Source organism: Micromys minutus (assembly GCF_963924665.1).
Source record: "Micromys minutus genome assembly, chromosome: 11".
In the NCBI taxonomy this organism is placed as follows: Eukaryota; Metazoa; Chordata; class Mammalia; order Rodentia; family Muridae; genus Micromys; species Micromys minutus.
In genome coordinates this window covers 1,495,220-1,521,163 of record NC_137980.1, presented here as the reverse complement: position 1 = coordinate 1,521,163, position 25,944 = coordinate 1,495,220, and the positions used below count along the sequence as shown (strand labels likewise).

At 42.6% G+C, this 25,944-nt stretch overlaps 1 protein-coding gene across 3 annotated transcripts in view; it reads right to left on the bottom strand.

Annotated features, from left to right (window-relative positions):
- The window catches only part of MCTP1 (multiple C2 and transmembrane domain containing 1), a gene marked incomplete at both ends in the record, with an annotated part of 533,307 nt that extends 508,401 nt beyond the window's left edge, over positions 1 to 24,906 (bottom strand). For all 3 annotated transcript variants that reach the window (XM_080925321.1, XM_080925322.1, XM_080925323.1), the window contains one exon: positions 24,193 to 24,906. In XM_080925321.1, the coding sequence (XP_080781447.1) occupies positions 24,193 to 24,906 (714 nt within the window). The remainder of the gene's footprint in view (positions 1 to 24,192) is intronic.
- Positions 24,907 to 25,944: the final 1,038 nt, after the last annotated feature.

Below are 25,944 nucleotides of genomic sequence, written 5' to 3'. Positions count from 1 at the left end.
ACCTCAGAGCCAAAGACAAGGTGGGGACAAATTCAAATCTTGAAGACAGGGTAGAAGAAATGGATATAGCTCAGTAAGAGAAAATGTTAAAACAAACAAAAATTCCAGGCACAACATATCCAGAAAATGTGGGCACTATATAAAGAGCAAACCTATATATCATAGGTATAGAGGAAGAAGAATGCAGGTCAAAGACCCAGAGAAAACTTTAACAAAAGCATAGCAGAAACTTTCCCAATCTAAAGAAAGTGATGTCTATCAAGGGATAAGAAATATAGAGGACACCAAAAAGCATAGGGCCAGAAATGAAACTTCCCATAACACTAATAATCAAACATTGAATGTGCAGAACAAAGAAAGCAACAAAAAGCTACAAGCCAAAAAGTCCAAGTCACACAGACCATTAGTATGATACCTGTATTGACTCTGGAAGCCAAAACAACAGAAGAAAGCCCAGGGCAGATGTTGCAAAAGCTCCAAGAGATGACACCAGCCCAAAACCTGCAAAATTATCTATCACAATCAATGGAAGAATATTTCATAATAAAATCAAATTTTAGAAATTCTTACCTACCAATTCAGCTCTTCTGAGTCATAATGTCCTCATGGGAACAGTCACACATCTAGGAGAGCAGTACTACTCTTGAAAGGAGCAGTTTGGAGGGTAAAAATAACAAGTCGTGGATTATAGTTACTGGGTAAATGGAAAGTCATGTATTGTAAAATCATCAAGTACTGCAAAAAATTGCATTTGTGTGTGAGTGCGTGCATGCATGAATGTGCGTGCTTGAGTGTGTGTGTGTGTGTGTGTGTGTGTGTGTGTGTGTGTGTGTGTGTGTACAGCATGGGAACTCAATCTGGGTGCTGAATGGTCATTTTATATTCAGATGTGGCTGATGTGAATACTACCCCCTTGTGTTAATAACAGGTATGTCTGAAATAGAATGATAAATCATAGGAAACTTTAGTGGACTATGTTGAACTGTGCTATGTATTATCTTGTATTATTAAAGCTATCATTTTTATAGTATTTTCATTAGAAAACAATCCCATGATAATGAACCATGTAGATAACATTAAAAAAAATAGTATTTTTACAGTATGTTTTTTCCTCAATAATTATACCAACAGTTGTGAAACCACAATATGTTATTTGTTGTGATTCTGTAAGCAGAATCTATGAAGCCACACAAACTAAAACATAGCAAGTATTCAAGCTCTGTGGATAAGGAAACTATACTGGCTGGTTTTGTGTCAACTTGCTACAAGCTGGAGTTATCACAGAAAAAGGAGTCTCCCTTAAGGAAATGTCTCCATGAGATCCAGCTGTAAGGCATTTTCTCAACTAGTGATCAAGGTGGGAGGGTACAGTACATTGTGGATGGTGCCATCCCTGGGCTGGTATATCTGGGTTCTATAAGAAAGCAGGCTGAGCAAACCAGAAGAAGCAAGTCAGTAAGTGACATCCCTCCATGGCCTCTGCATCAGCTCCTGCATCCTGACCTGCTTGAGTTCTAGTCCTGACTTCCTTTGGTAATGAACAGCAATGTGGAAGTGTAAGCTGAATTAACCCTTTCCTCTTCAACTTGCTTCTTGGTCATGACCTTTAGTGCAGGAATAGAAACCCTCACCAAGACAGATACATACCAACTATTTTAGAAGCAAAGCTGACAGATTCAAAAAAGCCAATCTTGACACTGGTAGTGAGTGTCACAAACAACACAGCAGCCACAGAAGTTTCATATTGGGTGGTGCTCTAAGGTGAATTTGTTATGTCCCTGCGTGCAGCTTCCTTATCTAATGACACTGTTCACAGAAGAGTAGGTGACATGTCTGCTGATATTCTTGATCAGGTAATCCAGGTAATTAAATCTGCTCCACTTCCAATATTCAGAATCCAGCATCTCTCTGAGTCTACAGACGTTACAAAGTGTTCACGGCTGTTGGTGTATCAATGATGGAGACTTTAAAGCCGAGTCTTATTTTTGCAAACCTCTTGAAACGACTTCTGCACATTGTGTACATGACCCAATTGGCTTATTTCTTAAGGAGCATGAGATTGGTCTTTTGGGGAAAGGTTCGTAGTGTTTGCACCGGTGCATATGATGCTCCAGCTATGTTACGATATGTTGATCTGGATTCAACATTTCGTACTGAACGAGTCACCGAAAGTCTTCGGAGATCTCTGTATGCTTCACTGGCAGATATTACCAATGAAGATGCTGCCACAAGAGTTACAGTAAGTAATGAAAAGTGTCATAAGGTCTGTTTGTTTCTTTGTGGGTTTTTTTTCTTTTTACAAGACAGGGTTTCTCTGTGCATCCCTGGCTGTCTTGGAACGCACTCTATAGACCACGCTGGCTTCAAACTCACAGAAATCCAGCAGCCTCTGCCTCCAGAGTGCTGAGATTAAAGGTACGAACCACCACTACCCAACACGATTCTGTCGGTCTTGTAAAGCTGAGACTTTAAACCATAGACTGTTTTTGCAACTGTGCTAGCCTGAGACGACCACCCGGGTGCTCAGCAGGCCTGGAGAGCAGACCATGCTGGAAATGAACTACTGCCATAGTTCATGAATGGGTTTAGCACTCCTGAGACCAGTCCTGAGAAGACCCCAGACACTCAGAGACCCTAGATGCCACTAAGAGGAGCACATAGGTGGTGGAGAACTGGAAAAGAAAGAGAAACGGAAGGATGTGGGCACAATGAAGGGAACTGGAGAGTCAAGGGCAGTAAAGAACAGCCTGATGTGAAAAGCTAGTGATACCATGGTGGAGTCCTGTCCTGTCCTACAACCAGGGTGGTCTGTGGGTCTATATCAGTCTACGACCACCAAAGGACCACCAGGTGGAAATCTCTGGTCTGGGTTGTGACCCAGGGATGTGTGAGGGCTGTGCAGAACCACCCCACCCCTTGATTGGGTATCCTGGGAGAGCCTGCCCTGCCTTCAGCCATCTGCAGTACAAGGCGATGATAACAGAGAACCGGGAGGAACCCCGGTGAGGTTTCAGTGTTGGTAGAGTGACAGGAGCCAGAGACTCCATACCAGACCAAGTCCTTGTGATTAATATTTGCAAGCAAAGAATTGCAGACAAGAGACCATACTGTGGGACACACTGTGACACAGTACAGCTTCTACAATGGGATTTCTTTTCTCTGTTGGGGCTGGAGGTTGCAAGGGGGGAGGGTGGGCACGCTGTGGGAGATGAGTAGGATTAGGTTGCATGACGTGAAAAACGCTTTCCCACTTACATCAGGAACCAATTAAGGAAGCTTGCTTCCTCCAAACGTATTCAGTATGATACCTGAAGCCTGGCCTAGAACAATAAGGAGACAAGGGGATACAAATAGGAGAGGGAGAAGTGAATGTATCTTTATTTTGCATATGATATTATTTTATATATGAAAGACCCTACTGTCTTCACCAGAAAAGTTCTACAGTTGAAATTCACTTTCAGCAAAGGATCCAGCTACAAATTGAAATCAGTGGCTTTCCTCTGTACAAATGACCAAAAAGACTGAGAACAAATCCAGGACACAGCACCATTCGCAGCAGTTTCAAAGAATAACAGCTTGAAAGCAAGTGAATGATTGGTTTAATAAAAACTTTAAGATGTTAAAAAAGACGGCAGAAGGTGAAAAGTTCTCCTATGCACATTCATCAGTAAGACTAATATTGTGGAAATGGCCATTTTTGCCAAAAGCAATCTACAGATTCAGTGTTATCCACATCAAAAGTATTCCAAATTGACAATATACTCTTAAACTTCATAAGGAAACACACACACAGACACACACACGGGGGGGGGGGGGATAGCTAAAATAGTCTTCAATAATAGAACAAGTTTTATTACAGAGTTATAGTAGTAAAAGCAGCATGCTATTAGTATAAAACAAAGCTTCATCATAAATCTACGGACACTTGATTTTACACACACACACACACACACAGAGAGAGAGAGAGAGAGAGAGAGAGAGAGAGAGAGAGAGAGAGAGAGAGATGAGAAAGAATGAGTAGCAGAGAGAAGCATATATAATTTTAAAAAACTATGTATGCATGAAAACGTCACCATTAAGCCCATCATCTTATAGAATAAATATACAGCATTAAAACACAGAGCATAAAAGTAGTCAAACAATAAACATGCAATTTAAAACGTAGTCTGTAAAATTCTATTCTCCCCCCCCCCTCACACACACACACACATACACATACACATCAACTATGCAAATAGAATTTTCTAGAAAAGGTGATAAAAACAAGTGAAAATTGATTTGGTTTTTACGAAACCAAAACCAATTTTTTTTTTCAGATCTTTATAGGGTTAAAACAATCAGAAAAATATTAAAACCCCAAAGGTCCCAAACTCATCAATTAATGAAAATTTTACATTTTTCACATTTTCCTTCCCATTATATAAACTTCTGTTTACAGATCAAATATACATGTTAATATTTACTGAGGTGATAAATGGAATATTTATTATAATTATTTAAGTATTTCTAGTTATTAGAAATTTAAATACTTCCCAATTTCCCAGTGAATAGTTTTCCAGGCATGGAAAGATTCTGCAGGTGTTTTAGATTGCATGTGTGATCATGTCCTGCACTAGATACTCAGAAGCCCATTCTACCTTCTTCTCTTTTTGTTTTTAAGTTGAAACATGCTTACTGACAGTAGCCAACTCAAAGCCACTGAAATTCAGAAATACTGGGGACATTTTCCTGAGGTAAATTCCATTAAGGAAAATATATAGAAAGAAAAAATTTCCAGGAAGGACACAAAAACAAGTAATGGAAAGAAAAAAAGAAGTTCTATTGATCTTCCTGTCTTGCCCATTATTCACTTATTTCATAAATAAATGTCTGAGCAACTGCTGGGCATCAGATGAGGTGCTGCTTAAAGGGGCACGTAGTCAATTGGCACCCTTGATAGGGGACACTGACCACTCCTATGGTGGTATGGATGAGAATGGCCCCCGTAGGTTCATATATGAGTGAGTGCAACCACTTGAAAGGATTAGAAGGATTAGGAGGTGTGGTTTCATTGGGCTAGGTGTGGTCTCATTAGAGGAAGTGTGTATCTAGGCGTGAGCATTGAGCTTCTAAAAGCCCATGACAAGCAAAGTCTGGCTATCACTTTCTTGGCTTGAAGATCAGGATATGGCTCTCAGTGACTGCTCCAGCACCTGTCTTGCATGGTGTCACCCCACCCACCCCCAATGATTATGGATTAACCTCTGTAACTGTAAAGCAAGCCCAGAGTTACATGCTTCCTCTTATCAGAGTTGTGTTGAATATGGTGTCTAGTCACAATAAAAGAACAGAGGTTAACACAATGCCCTTAATTCACAGAAGTCATTTTTGGTAACTGAAGGTCATTTCCTGCTCATTGCATGGGGAATGAAATAAGGAGCTATGGTGAGTTTTAGTTATTTCCTCTGCATGGTGAGTTTTAGTTACTTCCTGTGCATGGTGAGTTTTAGTTACTTCCTGTGCATGGGGAGCTTTAGTTACTTCCTGTGCTCTGACAGCCACAGCCTTGATTCTCCAGCTACAGTTTGATCTCATAGCTGAAAGAAAAGAGGATTCTCCTCACACTAGTGTTCCGTGGCTTTTTTAAAATGCTTGCTCGGAATTGAAGAAATATCTATAAGAGTTACATAGGGGATTGTGAAGTTTTGGGGATGTTCTGTTCTCCTGTTCCAAATTATGTACAATCAACATGAATTATTTTATACCTACAAATCTTTTATTAACAACACTAATATAAAAATTCTTGTTGTTTAATGATTCTTTTGTTAGTATTGTGAATCCACATTTTACTTCTCTGTACTCTGGTGCCACCTAATGCTCAATTTCTCTGTCATATCTGTGTTTCTTTACCCTCCCATGGATGTTATTTCAAGCCTGGGTGTAACCCTGACAACAAAACTTCCCTTGATTGTTTCAAAATGTCCATCTGTCACCAAGCTCTTTACAACTGTTGCCACTGTTTCCATGACATTTCATTGTTTCTTCCCCAAACTCACAGATTACTGTAAGAAATTCAACAACATTGTCAGCGACTGAGTTCCCAACCTTTCAGAATTTACCTACAATGTGGTGTGACCTGTTTATGGGTATGGAGGTGAGATTTCCCAGAGACATGGAGATCCTCCATTTGTGAAACTGCAGTTGCTCCTAACTGAGGCTGAGAATTAGGCCTTTATAAACCTGTCATGCAGTTATTGGCCCTTGGAGGACACAGCTATGTTAAAGCTATTTCCTGAGATCAAATTCAGATGGTTTCCTGTGGCCAATGGCAATTCCCTGTGGAAGCATAATATCTGTGAAGCCACCATGACCCGCAGCGAAGAGCCAAGAGGTAGTTATGAACCAGGGCAAGAGGAAGTGAACAGAGCATCCAACCACCATCCTACTGAAGGTCACGTCTCTGTAAGTCTATGCCTTTACAAGTTCATCTTATTTGAGAGAAGTATATCCCTTAGAGAAAAATGCTATGATCCAATCTTCAGAGAGCACATAATTTACTTTGGGTCCAAAAACGGCTACTGGAAGAACCTTCTATTTGTAGATCTACCTTCCTATAGAATAGAAATTCTGGAAAACACACAAACCTTTAAAGATGCCCCAAAGAAAGCTAAGCATGGTGACCCAAGAAGTTGGTCTGTTGAGGCAGGAGAACAAAAGTCCAAAGCCTCAACTACATATCAAGTTCAAGGCCACCCTGGGCTACATAAGACCTTGTCTCAAAACAAACAATCAAATAAAAAAGATACTCAAGGCTCTAATATTCTCATTTATTTTTTATATTCCCAATTTGTTTTTACAACGTGAAGAAAAATTAACTATAAAATATAAATAATATTAAGTACATTAAGACTCCTTGGTCAGTACTCAGCACAAAAATCCAGTGCAGGACTGTGTGAATGGCTGGCAGCTAGAACAATCATAAGCTGAATTAGAATATTTGTATTTATATTTAAGTCTATCTGTTTAAGACTTTAAAAGTAATATTTCTGTAAAGGAGTTGTAACATTTCGAAAAATTCTCAAGCACACAAAATATTTAAAACTACAATTGTATTAGGCTCCCAATATATCCTTTTAACAAGATGAAACAGTAAACCACTTCGGTAAATACGTAAAATTGAGTATGAGGACATCCTTATGTCATACCATTCAACTGTATCTGATAATCTGGAAATTAAGGCCTTTCCTTCATTATGAGAAAGTTGTATAGCATTCAACTCGATTTCACGTTCTTAAAGTACCCACCATGCACAAGGCACACAGAAAGCAAAGGAAATAACCACAAGTGAATCTTGTGAGACCTTTCCCCTTGGAGATGTGATGCAGAGAAATTGCACAAAGGAGAACTTATCGAGGAAGCACAGGCAGCCCCTGACTTCCTGAACTGGGGAGGGTCGAAAGGCAAATTAGAAAGCTATCTCATCACAGTTTCATTTGCCCAAGGAAGCAACTGCAAATGGTAACTACAGGAACCATGGTGTAGAAACAGCCTACCTGGGAGCAAAGTTGCCTAGAGCATTCCCAGGAAAGAAAGGAGTTGAAGGGACAAAACAAAGAGCCTTGGACCCAGTCTTCTGTCCTCTCCAGATCTGAGTCACCATCACATCCTCCCATGAAGCCCAATCCAGGAAGACTGGACCTCCATTGTCTGCAAAGAGTATTAACGATGCCATTCTTGATAGCTGGGCTCTAATACGCCCATTGAACAAGACTTCTCAAATGTACCCCTTATCACAATAAAAATTGCAGTGTGCCTCCTCCATTCCTGAGCTCCATTCAGCTGGCAGGACACATGCAGCCAACCCCAGCCACAGGCCAGTGTGCTAGCTCCAGCATACCAAGCATTTCTTTCCAGGTCTGCACTCATCTCCTCTCAGGGACTGACTCCTAGACTGCTACCCCAAGCAGAGACCCAGGCTTATGTTAGGCCTGACTAAGCCAAGGGTTAGTTCACTTGTTTTGAGGAAGTAATTACATTTCCCTCTGTCAGCGCCTAGAGCACAGACACTCAGATCCACACCCTACTAAATCATCCTGCCTCTCAAGTTTGAAAACTCTTCATTTCATGATGCCCCTTTTCACACATGCAAGCGTCCACATTTCCTAGCAATTTACTTCTAAAAGGTCTATGAAATAGTAATGAGCAGAGAGCTGTATGAGAAAAATCCATCGCAGTGGTACTGCAAACCAGAGGAGCTGGGCCAGCTGGTGTTTAAAAACAATGTAATTAAGCTGCTGTATTTATCTCCTGAGAAAAGGGAACCTTTCTGGTTTTACTATCAGCAGAGCATCTGTCCTGTGTCTAAGATGAACAGTCTCTGGAAAGTAGGAGACAAGACATTGAAGATGCAATTCACTGTGTGTGTGACTCTCAGCGAATGTTGCTGCCTGGCAAGACTTGCTGACAAGGCCTTCTTAGAAGTCTCATCCTCCGATAAAGGAATCTCACTTGTATTGTCCTCAGACTCCCCAAAACAGTCTTTATGTAAAAAAAAATATATAAGAAAGAAGCAAGAGTCACCTTCTAGGAAACAGAACTCTCAATTTAAAACAAACAGACAAAAAAAAAAAAAAAAAACAAAAACCCAAAACCTCCTATTGTGGTGAAACTAGGGCTCTACCTGTTGCTCTTTTCCATAAAACGTACAGTGGATGGATGCCTTCTGATTGGTAGGCACATTGCATGTTTTCTTCAGAGGCTAGTTCATATATCCTTGTAAAGACAAATCCATCAAGTGTGAGTAACTGTTGCCTAATTAGTTACTTCATGTCTAAGTCAGAGTTTCTATTCCTGCACAAAACATCATGACCAAGAAGCATGTTGTGGAGGAAAGGGTCTATCCAGCTTACACTTCCATGTTCCTGTTCATCACCATAGGATGTTAGGACAGGAACTTGGAAGCAGGAGCTGATGCAGAGGCCATGAAGTGTGTTAACTAACTGGCTTGCTTCCCCTGGCTTGCTCAGCCTGCATTCTTATAGAACCAGGTCTACCAGCCCAGGGATGGCACAATGGACTGGGCTCTCCCCAATTGATCACTAGTTGAGAAAATGCCTTACAGCTGGATCTCATGGAGACGTTTCCTTAAGGGAGACTCCTTTCTCTGTGATAACTCCAGCTTGTGTCAAGTTGACATAAAACCAGCCAGTACACTTTAGTTTGGGGCACTAGTGGTTGAAATCTAGGTTTTACACAAGCTAAGCAAAGACTCCACCACCAAGCAGTAGCCCAAACTCCTTCCTTTTATGTAAGTTATTAGCACCCTATTAACTTGGGCATGGCCTTATTGGTACTTTCTACTAGAAGCCATTGCCTACCCCAGATGGCATTCATGCCTGAGTGTTAGGGAGCCTGTGTTCTCTGACTGCTGGCTGGCTATAAAGAGCACAGCGCACACAGACCAGAAGGCTGGGCATTGCTGACACAGTTTGTGAGCAGTCAGACTTACAGAACCCGCTGGAATGCATTCACTGGGCATTTGTAAAGTGGTGGGCAGGACAGCTTATGGTTTGGTCGTTTTTGCAATCTGTATCTCTACGAGAAATTGTTATGTCCCCTCTTCCCTTGCTGTGGCACTGTGCAATAAATGTGATTGTGAGCTCCTATGTACTTCAAGGTTTCCTTTTCTAGTTTGGAATATTCCTGCAAATCAGGTTCGTAAGTGAGAATGTCAACCATACTCCCATTTAAAATACAGAAGTTAGCCCTTATGTCTGAGAAAACAGACAGACTATAAAACCTCCATCTTCTTCACTGTGCTTTGGAGCCTTTCCATGAGCATTCTACCCAATCACTCCAAAATTATGTGGATAACACTTGCGTTTTCCTTTTATTGAAAACAGATATTTTTTTCTCACATGATATATCCGAATTAACAGTTTTTCTACCAATACTCCTTTTAGCTGCTCCCCACCTCCCCCCTTTCTGGATCCACTCCCCTCCTGTCTCTCACGAGAAAACAAGCAGGTTTCTATGGAATGATAATAATAAAATAAAACATAAGATAAAACTAAATTGGGATTGGAAAAAATAAACAAACAGAAGAAAGCAAGCCCAAGAGAAGGCACAGGAAATGAAGACCAATTTATTCACAGACAGGACTCCCATAAAAACACTAAACCATATATGCACAAAGGATATGTAGGGTAAAAAAGAGGAAAAAGAAATATATATATATACATGTGTGTGTGTGTGTGTGTGTGCGCGCGCGCGCGAGCGTGTCAGAGCCATACTGTTACAGATGAGGATACTTGCAGCTAGCCATTGGACTGAGCATGGAAACCCCAATGGAGAAACCAGAGAAAGGACTGAAGGAGCTGAAGGGGTTTGCAACCCCATGGGAAGAACAGCAATATCAACCAACCAAACCCCTCAGATCTCCCAGGGACTAACACACCAACCATTGAGTACACATGGAGAGACCCATGGCTGGAGTTGCATATCTAGTAGAGGATGGCATTGTCTGGCATCAATAGGAGAAGAAGCCTTTGGTCCTGGGAAGGCTCGTTTCCCCAGTGTAGGGGAATGCCAGGGTGATGAGGTGGGAGTGTGTAGGGAGCCGTTTGTGCCACACATGGTGCCGGCTTCCCGCCGAGAACTCGGCAAACAGAGCTGTTGCCCAGCCAAGAGACTTAATGCGCATGCGCCATATACGTCATAGTCCGCTCTCGGGGCATACTATTGAGTTACTGGAGGGTGCACCAATCAGGTAGCGACACGAGTCTCCTGGGCATATATAAGCAATGCTTTTCTCTCCCACGTGGAGAAGTCCCCTGCTCAAAGGAGAAGTCCCCTGCTCAAAGGAGAAGTCCCCTGCTCAGGGAGATCCCCTGCTCAGAGTATTGTACAATAAAGGTTGTTCACAGAAGAATCTGTTTGTTTGTTGCACGCCTGTTCCTATCGGCAGGAAGCGTGGGCGCGTGACAGGAGTGGGTGGGTGGGAGTGGGAGCATCTTCATGGAAGCAAGGGGAAGAGGGAGGGGGTATTGGAGAGGGGGAAAGGGGATATCATTTGAAATGTAAATGCATAAAATACCCAATAAAAAGATTTTAAAAATAAATATATATTCTTAATTAAGATAAATTTTATTTAAAAAATAAGAAATGACAAGACATTATGAGACAAGGACCCTCCAAAGATGCCAAACAATAGTACTTTAAAATATAACCCCCTCACAGAACCTGTTTGCCAAAGTTCTTTCTTTCCTTTATGCTAACATCAGGAGAAAAGCTGAAAGTACATTAAAAAAAAAAAAAAAAAAAGTTTGCATGTTCCACAGCTCTAACACTTGGATCACTGACTAAATCTGATCTCCAGCTCCCTTAGGCTATGAAATATGCTGCTGTCTGAGGGGAGTCTGTCCCCTAGGCACAGACAATGAGGCATCAGATTGCCTTCTCTGCCCTTCCCTGTTCTCCATACAGATTTTCCATTTGTTTTATACAAGTTCTAAGTGTCAGACTCTAATTAGGAGAGCAGCCCAGCCTACTTCTGCCAAACAGTTCTACATGAAGAGTGGCCGTGAATAGGACTCCAGTCTCAAGCCAAGGTCATGAGCGTTCCTGAACCCCAGCCAAACAGGGCTCCCCGTGCTTGAATGCCCGTGAAAGTCTAAAATCTCTCCACAGCTGAAAGAGCTGTGGTCTCTGCCAACCCTATCCATCTACCAATCAATACATGTTCACCAAATTCCAGCTGCCCGGCCATCCTGCAGTACCTTCAGCTGTTGTCTACACTGCTCCCCAACCCAGAACCTCCTACCACAATTACTTATTTCTCCTCTGGCCCTACATCTGGCAAAGGCCTGTTCACACTCTGCATTTCACTCAAACATCTTACTTCTCTAAAACACTCCTCATTTGGGAAAACCTTCTTCTCTTAAGACTTTTGCGGGGACCTTCCACAATATATCAGTATAGGTTTTGCCTTCAGAATGAGTAACCACACCTGTAATTAGAAATGATTTTTATAATTTTTAAGATGTATCAGATGCTTCTACTATTTTCGAAGCTCTATAAGAGCAGACGGTAGTCTTATATACTTAGCAAAGTATTACCAAGATGCTATATCTACCATCAGTTAGACATTTTATAAATATTTGTAGAAGGGGAAAAGATGAGTTGCTAAAACCATTGTTATTGGATTGAATAATCTTCCATACACACACACACACATACACACACACACACACACACACACACACACACACACACACACATGACTAATCCACAATATAGAAAGTTTTAAATAAATTGTTTTTCTATTTCCAACACATCAAGAAAGTAGCTATGTGCTAATGCTAATGAGCAGTCTGAGCAGCTACTCAATGCTGAAGAAAGTCACACAGTGTAATAACTAGACTCCTGAGTTTTGTTACTGGCTGCCTAAATTCAAATCCACACTCTGCCCTGAGAAGCTGGGATTGCTTGAGGAATTTTCTCTCCCCTGATTCATATGAAGTGAAGTTAAAAGCTCTTGCATACACATCCTTCTCTATGTGACTACAAATCTTCAAGAAAGAACTAGATGCTCAGAAAAATACATTATTTTTGTCTAGAGATGGAAACTGCAACACTGGAGGCTTCATTCTCATAGGGGCTTAGCAACAGAATTGTAACTCACAAGAGTGGTCTGAAACCTTGAGCCTCTTAAATGACCCTGAAAAAGAAATAAATCAACCCATCTTCATTTATTAGATACTTTCCTCCAACAAACAAATGTCCCATTCTCCAAACTGTGTCTCCAAGACAATGTGGTGAGACATGGAACTCTTGGCCAGGCTGTTGTTAAAAGAGGTCAGGCTCTACCAGGAACAACCGATTAGGAAACAGTTCAGAACTTGGTTCTGGTGCAGTAAAGCAGCCTCACTGATTGTAGTGCACTGGCATCCCTAGAGGCAATGGCTTTGGTAGATACGGGATGGCAAGTAATGCCCAAGTCCTGCTGCTTGACAGCTCTTCCTCATGAGGAATTCAAGGAAGAAAATACAGGCAGGACCTGAAGTCAGGAACTGCAGACAGGAAGCTATAGGCAGAACCCTGCAAGCAAGACTAGACCCTGTAGGCAGGACCTAGATCAGAAGCCATGAAGGAATAATGCTAAATAGCTTCCTTTCCATGGTTTTACTCAGGATGCACTGCCCACAATAGACTGGGCCCTCCCATATTGATCACGTGCAATATTAGTTCATGTAAAACTTTCTAGTACACATGCAAATAATACATGTCATTCTGCCTGAAGTCAGTGCTTCACTGACCCTCACTTTCAGGCTCAGAGGGAGAAGCCTCCGATAATACGTGAATTGATTTTTATAATCCTAGAGTTACTAGCTTTCCTTTAATTATATATTAATACAGGGTCTCACCAAAATACATCCTTGTTTTTTATCTATAAGAATAATTTTGTGAGGTAAAGCCACATTCAGACTGAAAATGCTGTTGGGAACATATTCATTTCTGTGGCATCAGGGTTTGAAAGGCTTGGAGAATAATCCAGAAGCTCTCCACCACGAGGCTATGCACACCCTCACAGGCACATGACGACTACTGAAGAAAAGGCTTTCCTTACACATCAGTTTATGGTTGGAGAGAGAATTCTCATTTTCTTTGTGAAAATACCCCTACTAAAAAGCAGACACATTTTTTTTCTCCTTAAATGAACTAGTCTACGTAGCTGTACTCAGAGCAGAAAACCATTTGAAACTTAGTACTTTTAGAAACTACAGAGAAGATCAACTGCAAGGACACCCCTGGTGAAAGCACGTCTGTGTGCACATGCATGTGTGTGCAAACATTTGTCACGGCAACGAGCAATGTCACCAGAGCCGGCTGTTTAAACTTCACCAGGAAAGCAGCCTCAGTGCCTTTGCCTTACTTCCTCTGCCTGTTTCTCAAGCGCAAAGAAGTGAAAGAGCTGGCAGACAAGCTTGCAGGAAGATAGGGAAGGAAGAAGTTTGTAGGGTAAGCCTGGAGGGACGGGCAGGACATACCAAGGTCCCTTCACAGGAAGCTCCACAGAGCTTCCTCATTCCTGACAAGTATTTATTAGGAAAAGCTTGATGAATGTCAGATAGGGAAAAATGAGTCAAAATACTTTACCCAACCCCATCTCCCTCAAAAAAACCAGTCACTGCACATGGGGCATTGGAAACTGCCATCTTCTGGTCCCTTCCCATCTCTCCAATTCCCCCAAAGTCCTACTCAACTTATTTCCATAAAGGAAGTGAAGACATCAGAAAAACATCAGTTTGCCATCTATGGGAAGCAGGACAGGATTGGGCCAAGTCACCATGACTGCAGTGTGTATATGCAATGGGCCAGGATTGGACCAAGTCACCATCATGGCTAGATCTCATCATAACATGTAGACTTGCTCACCATCACAAAAATCATAAAGAAAGAAAGGAATATGTAAAACAGATGGGACTCTGCATGATGAGAGCTGCACACCACCACTGGCGAGTGAGCTGCTTTCAGATCTCATTCACACGTTGAGTCTAAGAAGAGTTAACTCACAGAACTGAGAGTAGCATGGTGGCTACAGAAGGGTGATGGAGAAAGAAGATAGAGGTGACTTTAGATAGTCAATGGGGCAACTGACTATAGTTAGAATAAACTCCTGACACCCTAAAAGAGATGTGCTCCCAACACAAAGCTATAATCTATGCTCACAGTGTTGGACATGCTAATTGCTATGCTTTGATCAGTATACATTGTTGGAGGGGATTTCACACTGTTCTGTGCATGTGTGTAAGTACACATGTTACACAGCATGTATGAGGAGGTCAGAGGACAACTTGTAGAAATAAGTTATTCCCTTCACAACGTGGATGCCAGGAATGGAATTAAAGTGGTCAGACTTGGAAGCAGGTACCTGAGCCATCTTAATGGTTTTAATCATTATACATTGTTTACTTCCACATTTATCAACGTCTATCATAGATAGAGATAGATAGATAGATAGATAGATAGATAGATAGATAGATAGATAAATGGATAAATAGATGGATAGATAGACGGACAGATGGATAGACAGACAGATACATAGATATACATACATAGATAAATACATAGATACATAGATAGAAACATAGATACATAGATATACATACATAGATAAATACATAGATACATAGATAGAAACATAGATACATAGATAGATACATAGATAGATCTAGATAGATAGATAGATAGACATACCATTATTATATACTGTATCAAATTTTAAACAAGAAACAGTTATAATTAAGAAAATGAAACAAATGCAGAAAAGTAAAAGCCAACAAAAGAGTGGGACCCAGCTGCAGCCCACACCTGCTCTCGGCCTCGCTGGCCCAGAGGGTGATGAGCGTGGTAAGAGCTCAGTGGTGACACAGGACTTGTCTCCAAGATCTATTCTGATCTCCCAAAGACATTTTGGAGAACAGTCAAAATTCTAATTTAGTGCATTGAAAACACTATTCAAAGGCAGTTATAAAAATGCTGAATTATTCCTTTATGAAAAGCTATTTTACATCTTTGTACAGAAACAAGAGCCAAGTATGGCTTGAGGGTCTAGAAAAATACTATTACTGTGCTGAAAGAAAACCTATTGGTAAGCCTTAGAAATTGGCCATTTACCTTTTACCTGAGATGCTATTTTAGCATATGTCATGCACACACAATAACTAAAAATAAGATTTTTCCAAGAGAGCTTTTGCATTCAAAACTCCTTAACTATGGCTGTTTTTTCCCAAATACTTTGCCAATCTGTCCATGAGACACCTTAAGCATTCAAGTGACTAGAATATTTATAGACTTTTCTTGTTTTGCCTGATTTTGTAAACAACATATGCTTTCGGTGCTTAACACTCTTATTAGCCAGACATGGTACAAATTCCTCTAATCTTTGAAGCAAGTTCCTGGGTAGCTCACACTAGCTACATGGTAAGACTGCCTCAGCAAGCAAAAGGAGTAGGAGCTATTATAGTACAAGATGGCAGACTGCTTAGTGCCCAAGGCCTGGCTTCCTCAGCCATTCTGTATGAATGCAAACTAAAAACCCTTTCTCCTCTCCAAAAAGCTTTTCATTACAAGCATTTCTAAGGAGAACAATGCAAAGCAAAATGACAAAAGAAGTGGGAAATATGCTGGCATGTTAGTCCTTTCTGCCCTGGAAGCTCAAACAGACATTTGCTCTCTCAGATCTCCCCATATTCCATCCTTAGGAAAACTCCAGGCTCTCACTGAGGTCTCCACTTCCTCCAGACTCACTCTTCATAGGCTCATCTTGACCCACATCCTTCCCTGCACAACATCTCCAGGACTCTCTATGTGCTGTAGAACTCATTTCTCCACCCCCACATTCGGCCAGCCTAGTTTTCTTCCTTCATCCTCCTTCCCTATCCCAAGCTCTGGCTCCACTATTAATCTAAGAGATCTCTATATCCATGGTCTAGTTCTGGTATATATGAAACACTCAAGCTCTGCTCCAGCTCTTCTGTGCCCCTTCAGATATACTTCCACCATCTCCCCATGTCCAAATTCCAACCACACTGAAAAATAAGGCACAGTAGACCATTTTCAAAATGCTATCACCGAGCCTACAAGCTCCCTGTCTCCTTACATCCATACTGTTTCTGTCCATTTGCAGTGGAAGAGGGATCCATCTGCTTGAGACTGACTGCGGAAACCTCCTACTAGTCTGTGAAAACCACACCAAACCATAGACTTAAGGACAAACTTAAATCAGTTATACCCACCTTCTCTTTTATGTTCAAACTCTGCCTCTCCACAGGCTCTACCTCATCAACCCAAACAAGTGATGCCCATTAAACAACACTTTTCCAGTGACAGAGTCTTCCAATGTCGTGTTTATTTGTACCCACACAACCACTTCCTTTCATCCCTGCATGGGATTAATTCTTAAACCATTAAATGCTGCAGACTTTTTGGAGGGAGGCTTTGCTGTCCTGTAGTGAGGTTCACAAATGCATACTGTGGGTAGCATGAATTCCACATGACCTCCACTTTATGCATCAAGCATCCATCACTTTAAAAGGTAGCGGAGTGGGCTGGAAGGACAGGCCTGGCAGTCAAATTTGAGATTTTACTCTGAGTTATAGTTGAAAATGATGTAGATTTCTAAAAGAGAGACAGCTTTCTACTGGTGAGGACAGAATGGAAACTAGAGAAGACTTTTAAGTAGACAGGAAGCCCAGAAAAAGTTTCAGGAAGAATAACAGAAGTGAGCAGGTCTGAGCAGAGCTCACTGTTCAGAGCATAGCTGAAGGCTGAGCAGCAGAAATCAGGAATGTAGACATGAAGGGACAGCACCCGGAGATGCTGCCTGAGCCACAACGTGGCCAACATAACATTCAAGCTGAGGCAAAGCAGATACCGTCTGAAGGAGAGGAATGTCCAGTATATCTTCCATGTTTAAAAGGACTTGGCCTCAGAGAGGATAGTACCCATTAAACAGTAAAGTAATCCTGAAGTTTGGCCAGAGACCTAATCACTGAATGGCTCCAGCCTGTCCATTAATCCCTTCATTCAGAAAATCGTTCCCCTGGACTGTTGTGTAATATCAATTTATAGGCCAGCCTTATGCATTAAGAGCTGCCAAATTATCCTGTGGTGGCGCTAATGAGGGGATGGGAGGTAGTTAGGGCTTCAGCAAACTAAATTCTGTTTGTTCCTAATAAAGAGGATGGTGACCAAAGCGAGCGACAGGAGGAAGATGCCATGACCTTTAAACTATCCCAAGGACCTTTACAATAATCATCTACTACAATTGTTTACATTTACACAGGAATGAGAAACAAAACTAACATAAAATATCTCAACCGATATTTCACAATTGAAAAAAAAGCCCCCCTTAAAAGAAAGTGCCCGATCTCCTAGTTTCATTATATTGAAAATACAATTTTTCATCCTATAGTAAAATCTAATACAAATCATTGGAAACATGAAGAAAATTGTAACCTGTTAATTTTCTATAATAAAATCTATAGGGTTTGGAGAGAGAGGTCATTGGGAAAACATTTTCCACAACCTGCATTTGGACCTCTAGAACCCATTTAAAAGCAGACGCTAATCACAGCACTCCTACAATGCTGTGAGAGGTGGAGACAGGAAGATCTCTGCAAGCTCAAAGGCCAGCTAGCCTGGCACGTGCAGCACTGAACAAGAGACTTTGTTATAAACAAGGCAGAAATAGGGAACTGACACCTAAGACTGTCCTCTCACCTCCAAGCACATGCTATTACACAGGTACCTTCGTAGGCATGCATACACATAAGTGCACACACACACACACCCACTGTCTCTCTCTCTCTCTCTCTCTCTCTCTCTCTCTCTCACACACACACACACACACACACACTCACACACTGTCTCTCTCTCTCTCTCACACACACACACACACACACACACACACTGTCTCTCTCTCTCTCACACACTGTTTCTCTCTCTCACTGTCTCTCTCTCTCTCTCTCTCTCTCTCACACACACACACACAAACACACACTTACACACACACACACACTCACACACTCACACACTCTTACACACATACACATACATATACACACTCACACACAATTTCCAAAATATCCTAACGAAAACAAACTGCTATATATTCAAAGAAGAAAACATCTTTGAGTAGAAACTTAAATTTGTTGAAGGAGACTAATCACTTCCCACACTAGATTTACGGAAAGCAATATGAGTTAGAAGAAAAGGTCAGCGGTGGCAGGGGACTTTAAGTGGCACGTGAAGCCAGTGATGCAGGAAATGAGACAGAATTTTCCATGGTACCAACAAATTATAAAAAAATAGTCAAGAATGTTTGCAAAGTAAACAAAAGATCACAAAAAGATTATCTCATTCTCATTTGATAACTTTAAAGAGGTGTAGCCACACTGTATACAGTTTATTGTAATTCTGTGAAGGTAAAGTCTGATGTTAAAATCTATTTCACTCATATAAAACAGATTCCCCAAACCAGTATCCAAGTAATCAGCCTCAGTTATTAAGGAATCCCTCTGTCACGAATTTGGTTTATGTGGATAATTGGCTTTCCAAGAAAATTAAGTATGCCTCAGTAACCAGTGAAAAAGTCAAAACAAATAGTATCTGATGTCAAAAGCATCTAGAGCTAATCTTGGATCTGAGCTGAGGTGTTTCAGGTGCAAACACTGGTGCTGGGTGACATGAAGCTATGACACTCGGTACAAAGTACTTTGACTATGTGTTCAGAAGCCAGGTCGCAATGGTCCTGCCATGCCATTCGGACAATAGCTACCAGAAATATCTCAGACCATAATGCACTTCACTTTAAGATCATTTTGGCCACTGCATGTTCTATTGTTGCTGAGATTTCCATGACCCTCACGTTCAGTTATGTTTTGACCCACAGTTCAATACACTGGTGCCTAGAGATACTATTTACTCTTTATTAATTTGGGGTTTATGAAAGTCTCACACTGTGTCCCCTTGGAGTAGCAAAGGTGTTGGGACTTTTGTATGCACAGTGATCCCCTATTCTCATCCTTTAAAAAGTGGGGATGGTATTTTTTTAAATTAATATATGAATTCTGTTTCCTTCCTTCACATGCTCAGTTATGGGTCTATGATAATGATCACACACTTGCTAAAACTTACAAGTTCTTTATGACTAATTGTGGTTATCACCAGCACTACCTCGGTTAACTGGAGTTGTACTACCTCAGTTATCTGGAGTTTCGTTTTTAATCATTGCGAGTGAAATACTTCCCATACATATCAAACTAGATAAGAACTGGTGAATCCCCAATAATTATTTTTTCTGCCACACATTTATTGCAACAGCAGTACCCACAAGCCTCAGGCTGTTCAGCATTACTCACAAACACAATCCCTGGCTGCACATCAGGCCAGTCTCATATATCTAAACACTTTCCTTTGCAGGTTTCCATCCAGCTATTTGCCAGGGACTCCAGCTACCCACATATGACTTTTAATATTATTAGATTTATTAGTGGGGTTGGTCATCTATATTAGAAATTACTGGTTTTAAAATCTGTGTCTTCCCTCAAGATAAAGCTACGTTCATTGAAGCAATATTTAAGATACCTGATGAAACATTAACCCAGGTAATATTTAATATAAGCTATTCAAAAGCCAGATGTGCTTTACCTATAGACGTGAAAATGTTCTCTGACATGTGTTGGACCTTCATTTAAATTAGGCACGAAGACTCCTCTTTCTGTGCTTCAAATAATCTCTACTACAAACTGAACAGTTTACCCACCTCCCTTCAAAATAAAATCTCTCCTCTATGTAAGCAATTTCAATAAAATTTTACTTTAAAAAAGAAAAAGAGAAATAAAGGTTTAACATTTATAAACACTGCATGCTTTCACTTAGATACTAAAAATTTCAACATACTCACTCCTTGGTTCTTCTCAAAATACTGACATTCTGATTCTAGCAAAATATAATTTTAGTAACTCATCAAGACAGAATACACAAAATTGGCATATTTTCGATGGGCACACAAATTGAGAAAGCATCTTTCCCAACTGTGTTACAGAAAATGGAAGACATCTGGTATGACTATGGTCCAAAGTGAGAACAAGAATCAGTGAAAAGAAAGGGTTCATCTTCCTTCCTTCTTTCCTTCCTTCCTTCCTTCCTTCCTTCCTTCCTTCTTTCCTCCTTCCTTCCTTCCCTCCCTCTCTTTCTTTCTTTCCCTCTTGTGTCAAAGCAGAACATCTGAAATAATTTAGGAGGAGGTGCTGTTAACTCTGTTAGTGTTATAGAAAAGCTGAGATGGCGGCTCACTGGGGGCGCATCACATCAGGTGCATGTGGCTGCTGAATCTTTCCCCCCAAGTCCAAAACAATTCTTTCACTTTTGCTTAACATCTCTAAGTGGTGTCAGAATGTAGGCGCAGATGTTGTTGGGGGGCCTCATGTAGGGCTGGGGGTGGAGAAGTGGGGAGTGTGTTGTAGAACATAGCTGATGCCAGGAACAAGCAGAAAAGATGACAATTTTTCAAGAATTTGCCGAGTTTTACAATGAACTGTGGTAATCTGGATGCTGCTTTTTAACTGCTTTCAGTGTGTTCTCTACTATGTGCTCCCTTCTATACTGGTGACCAGTAAACAAAGTTCCCTGTGCCCAGGCGTCCTAGAGATGAGAAGCTGAGAGGCAAGAACCCCCCCCCCCCACCTCAGACATATTTGGAAAGTCAGGATGCAACAAACCAAAGCATGCCCTTGGGCACCTTAATGAATTCAGTTCCAGGTTTCAACTCCTTTTCTTCTCTTTCCAATTTGGAGGAAGGTTCAGCTCCTTTAAGTTGAAGAAAAGGGTATTTAAAAGACTATAGGCTACTCTCTTCTTCACTGATCACAGGGTTTATGAACCATATCTATGCCATTTCAGTGGATCGTCTTCCAGTGCTCAGAGAACAAGACCCCACAAAGAGCAGAGGCTGGGGACCCGTTTATGCCTGCCATCCTCTTAGGGCTGTTTGCTCTGCCTACCTTCCACTGTCCACCTATTGATTTTCCTAGTTTTGCTTCAAATATTAAAGCACTCCTCTAAGGTCTATATTGAAATACTGATTCCTTGTAGTGAAAAGCTTTAGAAATATAAATGATTAACATGGGACTTTCAAATGTAGTAAGATGTGCAACAATGCATCAGAGACCAAATTAGAAATTAATACAGATGATCTGTTGTAGCATTGTGGTGTGGTGTGGGTGTGGGGGGTCAACACACGCATACTTGTATGCCTCTACTATTAAACAGCTTGAAGTCATCCCAAAACTTAAGGTTTAGAAGTTCACAGACATGGTGAAAATCCTGGGAAAAGATTCTGAACACCGACAACCACACACCTATCTGTGTTGATTACTAACACACACTATCCTGGAAAAGTCACTTAACAAATTTGGGTTTTAGCTCCTAATCCATAAGCTGACAGGAACTTCTCCAGCACCACAGCGAGTCTTATGTGGTGTGCCCAGCACGGGATGAAAGCGCCCACACATTGTAACATCATGGTCTCCAAAACAACTTAGATCATTCCTACACAAAAGTCATATTTGTGGTTTTAAAGAAAAGCTGATAGTTTCAAAATGTTTTTTTTAAGCAGAGGGGGCATACACAAAGATAAATTCTGCACTCTGCTTTTTTTTTTTTTTTTTTTTTTTTTTTTTTTTTTTTTTTTTTTGCTGTGAAAAAATATCTTACTTAGTTCAATGGGCTGCAAAATAACTTCATAAATTAACTTTCACTATAACATGATATATAACCTTTCATATCATATATAACATGATATATAACCTTTCAAAAATATTTCTATTATTATGTGTTTGCTCTAAAAGTTAGGAATGATAAAATACCAAATCAATCTCTCAACATTAAAATAAACATGCACTAGGACTATATAGGAACTCCAGGTATTAGTAGACTGACTATTCCTGGCTGTCAATTTGACCACATCTGGAATTAACTAAAACCGGGATGCCAAATGACTGGGCACACCCGTGAGGGTCTTGTCTTGATTAAATCCTTTGAAGTGGGAAAACCCACTTGGAGTTGGGATCTTGGATGTGGGAAGATCCACCCTTTAATCTGGATCTTTCCCATGGGAAGATAGACCTTAATCAGAACCAAACCTTCCCCAGGCAGACCATATAAGGACAAGGAAGAAGGAAGCTGGGTCTCTTTTTGCCTGCTTGATCTTGCTAGCAAACCCATTCCTTCACTGGCACAGGAGCCTGTTTCCTTAGGATTCTGACATATACTGTAGACAGCTGAAACACTTGGATTGAACAACCACTGGATTCTTGGACCTTCTGTTAACAGGAAGCCATTGTTGGACGTTCTGGACCACAGCCTGTAAGCCATCTGATTCCCTTTATTCATTCTATAAGTTCTGTCGAATACATACACTTAATTTTTAATCACCGTAAAAAACACTTCCACTTGATTTTGAATTTTTTTTTTTTTAAAAAAAAAGAAGAAAGTGTTCTATTCGGGTCTGTTTAAGACAATAAAGGGTGAAGTTGTTCAGGCTTTCTCTGTCAATGGTGTCTACCTAATCTGATATGACAAGCTTTGTCTGAAACATCAAGTATTTGCTAGACAAAAAAGTTAATTGACTGATTTCTGGCCTACTTTTCCCCCCACAGAAACTAGACTTAAAAAGTAGGAGAAACGCTACAGTTTTTCTGAGCTCTTGTCTCATATCACCGAGGTGTAAAGGTTTCAGCAAATGGTCGAATTTTTTTTCTGGCTAGCTATTTTTCTACTTAAAGTTTTAATATAGTATCATTCCCTTAACAATCAGAACCACAGAGATGAGCGTGTAATAGCCCGAGCAGCATTAAGAGAAAACAATTAGTTTAGCTCCCTCATAGAACTGAATATTTGAAATATGATAGACATTCATAAAAGAAAAAGATTCCCTCTTAAAAGTAGGAGCAAGCACAGCCCTTGATGACTTAAAGCTTCTATTAAAACAATGAAAAAGAAAAAAGGAAAACGCTTGTCTGAGTAGTCAGTAGGATGTGTAAAGTAGCATGTTTCAGAAGCACGTGCTTCTGGTGACTACTAACGTTAGAGCCATAGAAACATATCTGTTTTACTATCCTGCCGCTCTAACCTCCCCCTGTTCATCCCCCCTCTGAGACCTGCTGTAGAAAGTTTCAAGAAAAGAATACCGAGAAGTTAGCAAATCTCTTCAGTAAATCCCCATTTAAGCCATAACTTCACCTCTCTACACTCCTATACCCATTGATAGCCTTTTGCTTCAGACCGTGCCCTTTCAGACAGTTGCGATTTCCTTTCGTAAATTTGGTGGGACCATAGCTTTTTCTTTTGCCAAGAGAATGCTTCTTGACATCTTGCAGGACACCTCCAAAAACAGCCAAGCTACCTTGAAGCTTTAGCTGTGTATTAAGCTACCCAAAGTGCTTTTGGCCACAGGTGTCATTTATATCAAAGGCAAGTCAGGGTACAAGTCTGAACTGTTACTACGAGATCCTAACCCCCCCCACACACACACACACTGACACACACACACACACACACACACACACACACACACACACACACACCTGAAGCTGGAGGCGTGGCCAGCACGCTCGCGGGCCCGGCGACTGGCCACCTGGCACTCACCTGGCTGCAGCCAAGCTCTTCGCCCTTCTGCGGAACCTGGGGCTCCGCAGGACCCCCGGACGGTTCTGCAGGAGGTGGAGCCGGTTCCAGCAACTGCTCCAGGCACGCGGTTCCGGGCAGAGAGGAGCTCTTTTGGTGGCACAGGTGCACTCCGGGGCCCGCACGCCGTGTGCCTTCATCTGGGACGCGGTCCCCTCTCGGGGGTGGTTGGGGTGAAGAAGACAGGGAAGATGAGGTGGAAGAAGAAGGAGCTGAGTCGGGAGACCGTCCGCCAGGAGGCGTCACTCCGGCTGTCCCCGCGGCTGTCGAGGACCCCTTAGCCACGGGCAGCAGATGTTCGCGTAGGCGGCGGCGCAGCGTGGACCCCTGCTCGGCTCTGACTGCTCCGCCTGGCTCCAGGGGCTCGGGTGAGGAGCAGCATAGGTTGGGCTGCGAGGAGGAGAACACTCGGTCCAGCACTTGCTTCCGCTTCTTGAAGCCGCTCCACCTGCTGCCAGTACTCCCCACACCGGCCAGGGCGTCCTGCGTGGTCCTCGGCGGCGGCGGGGACGGGGTCGGAGTGGCCGCAGTGCGGCGCTCGGGGCCCCCAGCGCGCCCGCCTCCGCCGCCCTTGCCCTTGCCCACCCCCAGCTGCAGGTTCTTCCAGAGCCGGGCCTGGAAGGAGGGGGACGCGACCGGCTCCGGCTCGCCAGCCAAGGCAGCCCGGGGCTCCATCCTCCAACCGGGGCACCTCTCCCCACCTACTGCTTCTCCTCCTCCCTCTCGGGCTGCGCCTCCTCCGGGAGCGTGGAGGCGGCGGCGGCCAGCGCAGCAGCACAAGCCCGGAGCGTCCAGCGGCTTCAGCCCAGCCCGGAGCAAAGCGGCCGCGGCCGAGGCCCTCCCGCCGTGGGGCGCCGCCGCCTCTACCCGCTGCACCTGCCAGGCCGGGCTGGCGTCGCCACCGAGCGAGCGTCCGCGGCGTCTGCAAAGTTTGGAGCACGAAACTCTGCTGTTCCCGACCACTGAGCGCCCCCAGGCCGCACCCTGGCTTCCCCTCCGTGAAGGCAGGAGCTCGGAAAGCTGCGCGCGGCCCGCGCGGGCTCCAGCTGCACTGGGGACCACACCCGCGCCCTCAGGCCAGCACCTGTCAGCGGCGGAGGCGGCCGTCTCCAAACTGGGCGCGCACGCGGCTCACACGACAGGGCGCGTCCTGCCGTAGACGTCGGGGACCAGCAGCTTTGGCTAAACCTCCCAGAACCATCCTCCAGCTCTTAGGTGGGAGGGCAGGCAAGAGCTGGGTACAGCAGCATCGGGCCGGGAGCCTGCTTGACCTGTGTGGATCTACAGTCGCACACACAGCTTGCTTTAGGACGGACAAACCCTGCTTGAGCGGATCAGATGAAGTGGAGTGCACCTCTGCGCCCCTGGTGGGTCCCTCTGGAAACCGAGTATACAGGTCTCACGGGCTGCAAACCTCTCCAAATGCTGAGGCCAAATTAGGCTGCCTTCATCCGGTTGGACATCCCGGGCTCAAGAGGAGAGTCTGATTTCTTCTGTCTTGACTTCATTACCATTCACCCTCCAAGCTCTTTGTTTGTGTGCGGTGACTTTTCTTATAATTGGGAACAGTTCCCAGAACCTGGTAATAAAGCTAACCCTTAAAGTAAGTCTCAGGGGCGCTTCACTTGGACAGAGATGGGAAAATTACTTCCTGTGACCTTATTCAGAGCTTGGACTTGTTCCTTTCACTCAAACAGATTTTTCATTAGTTAT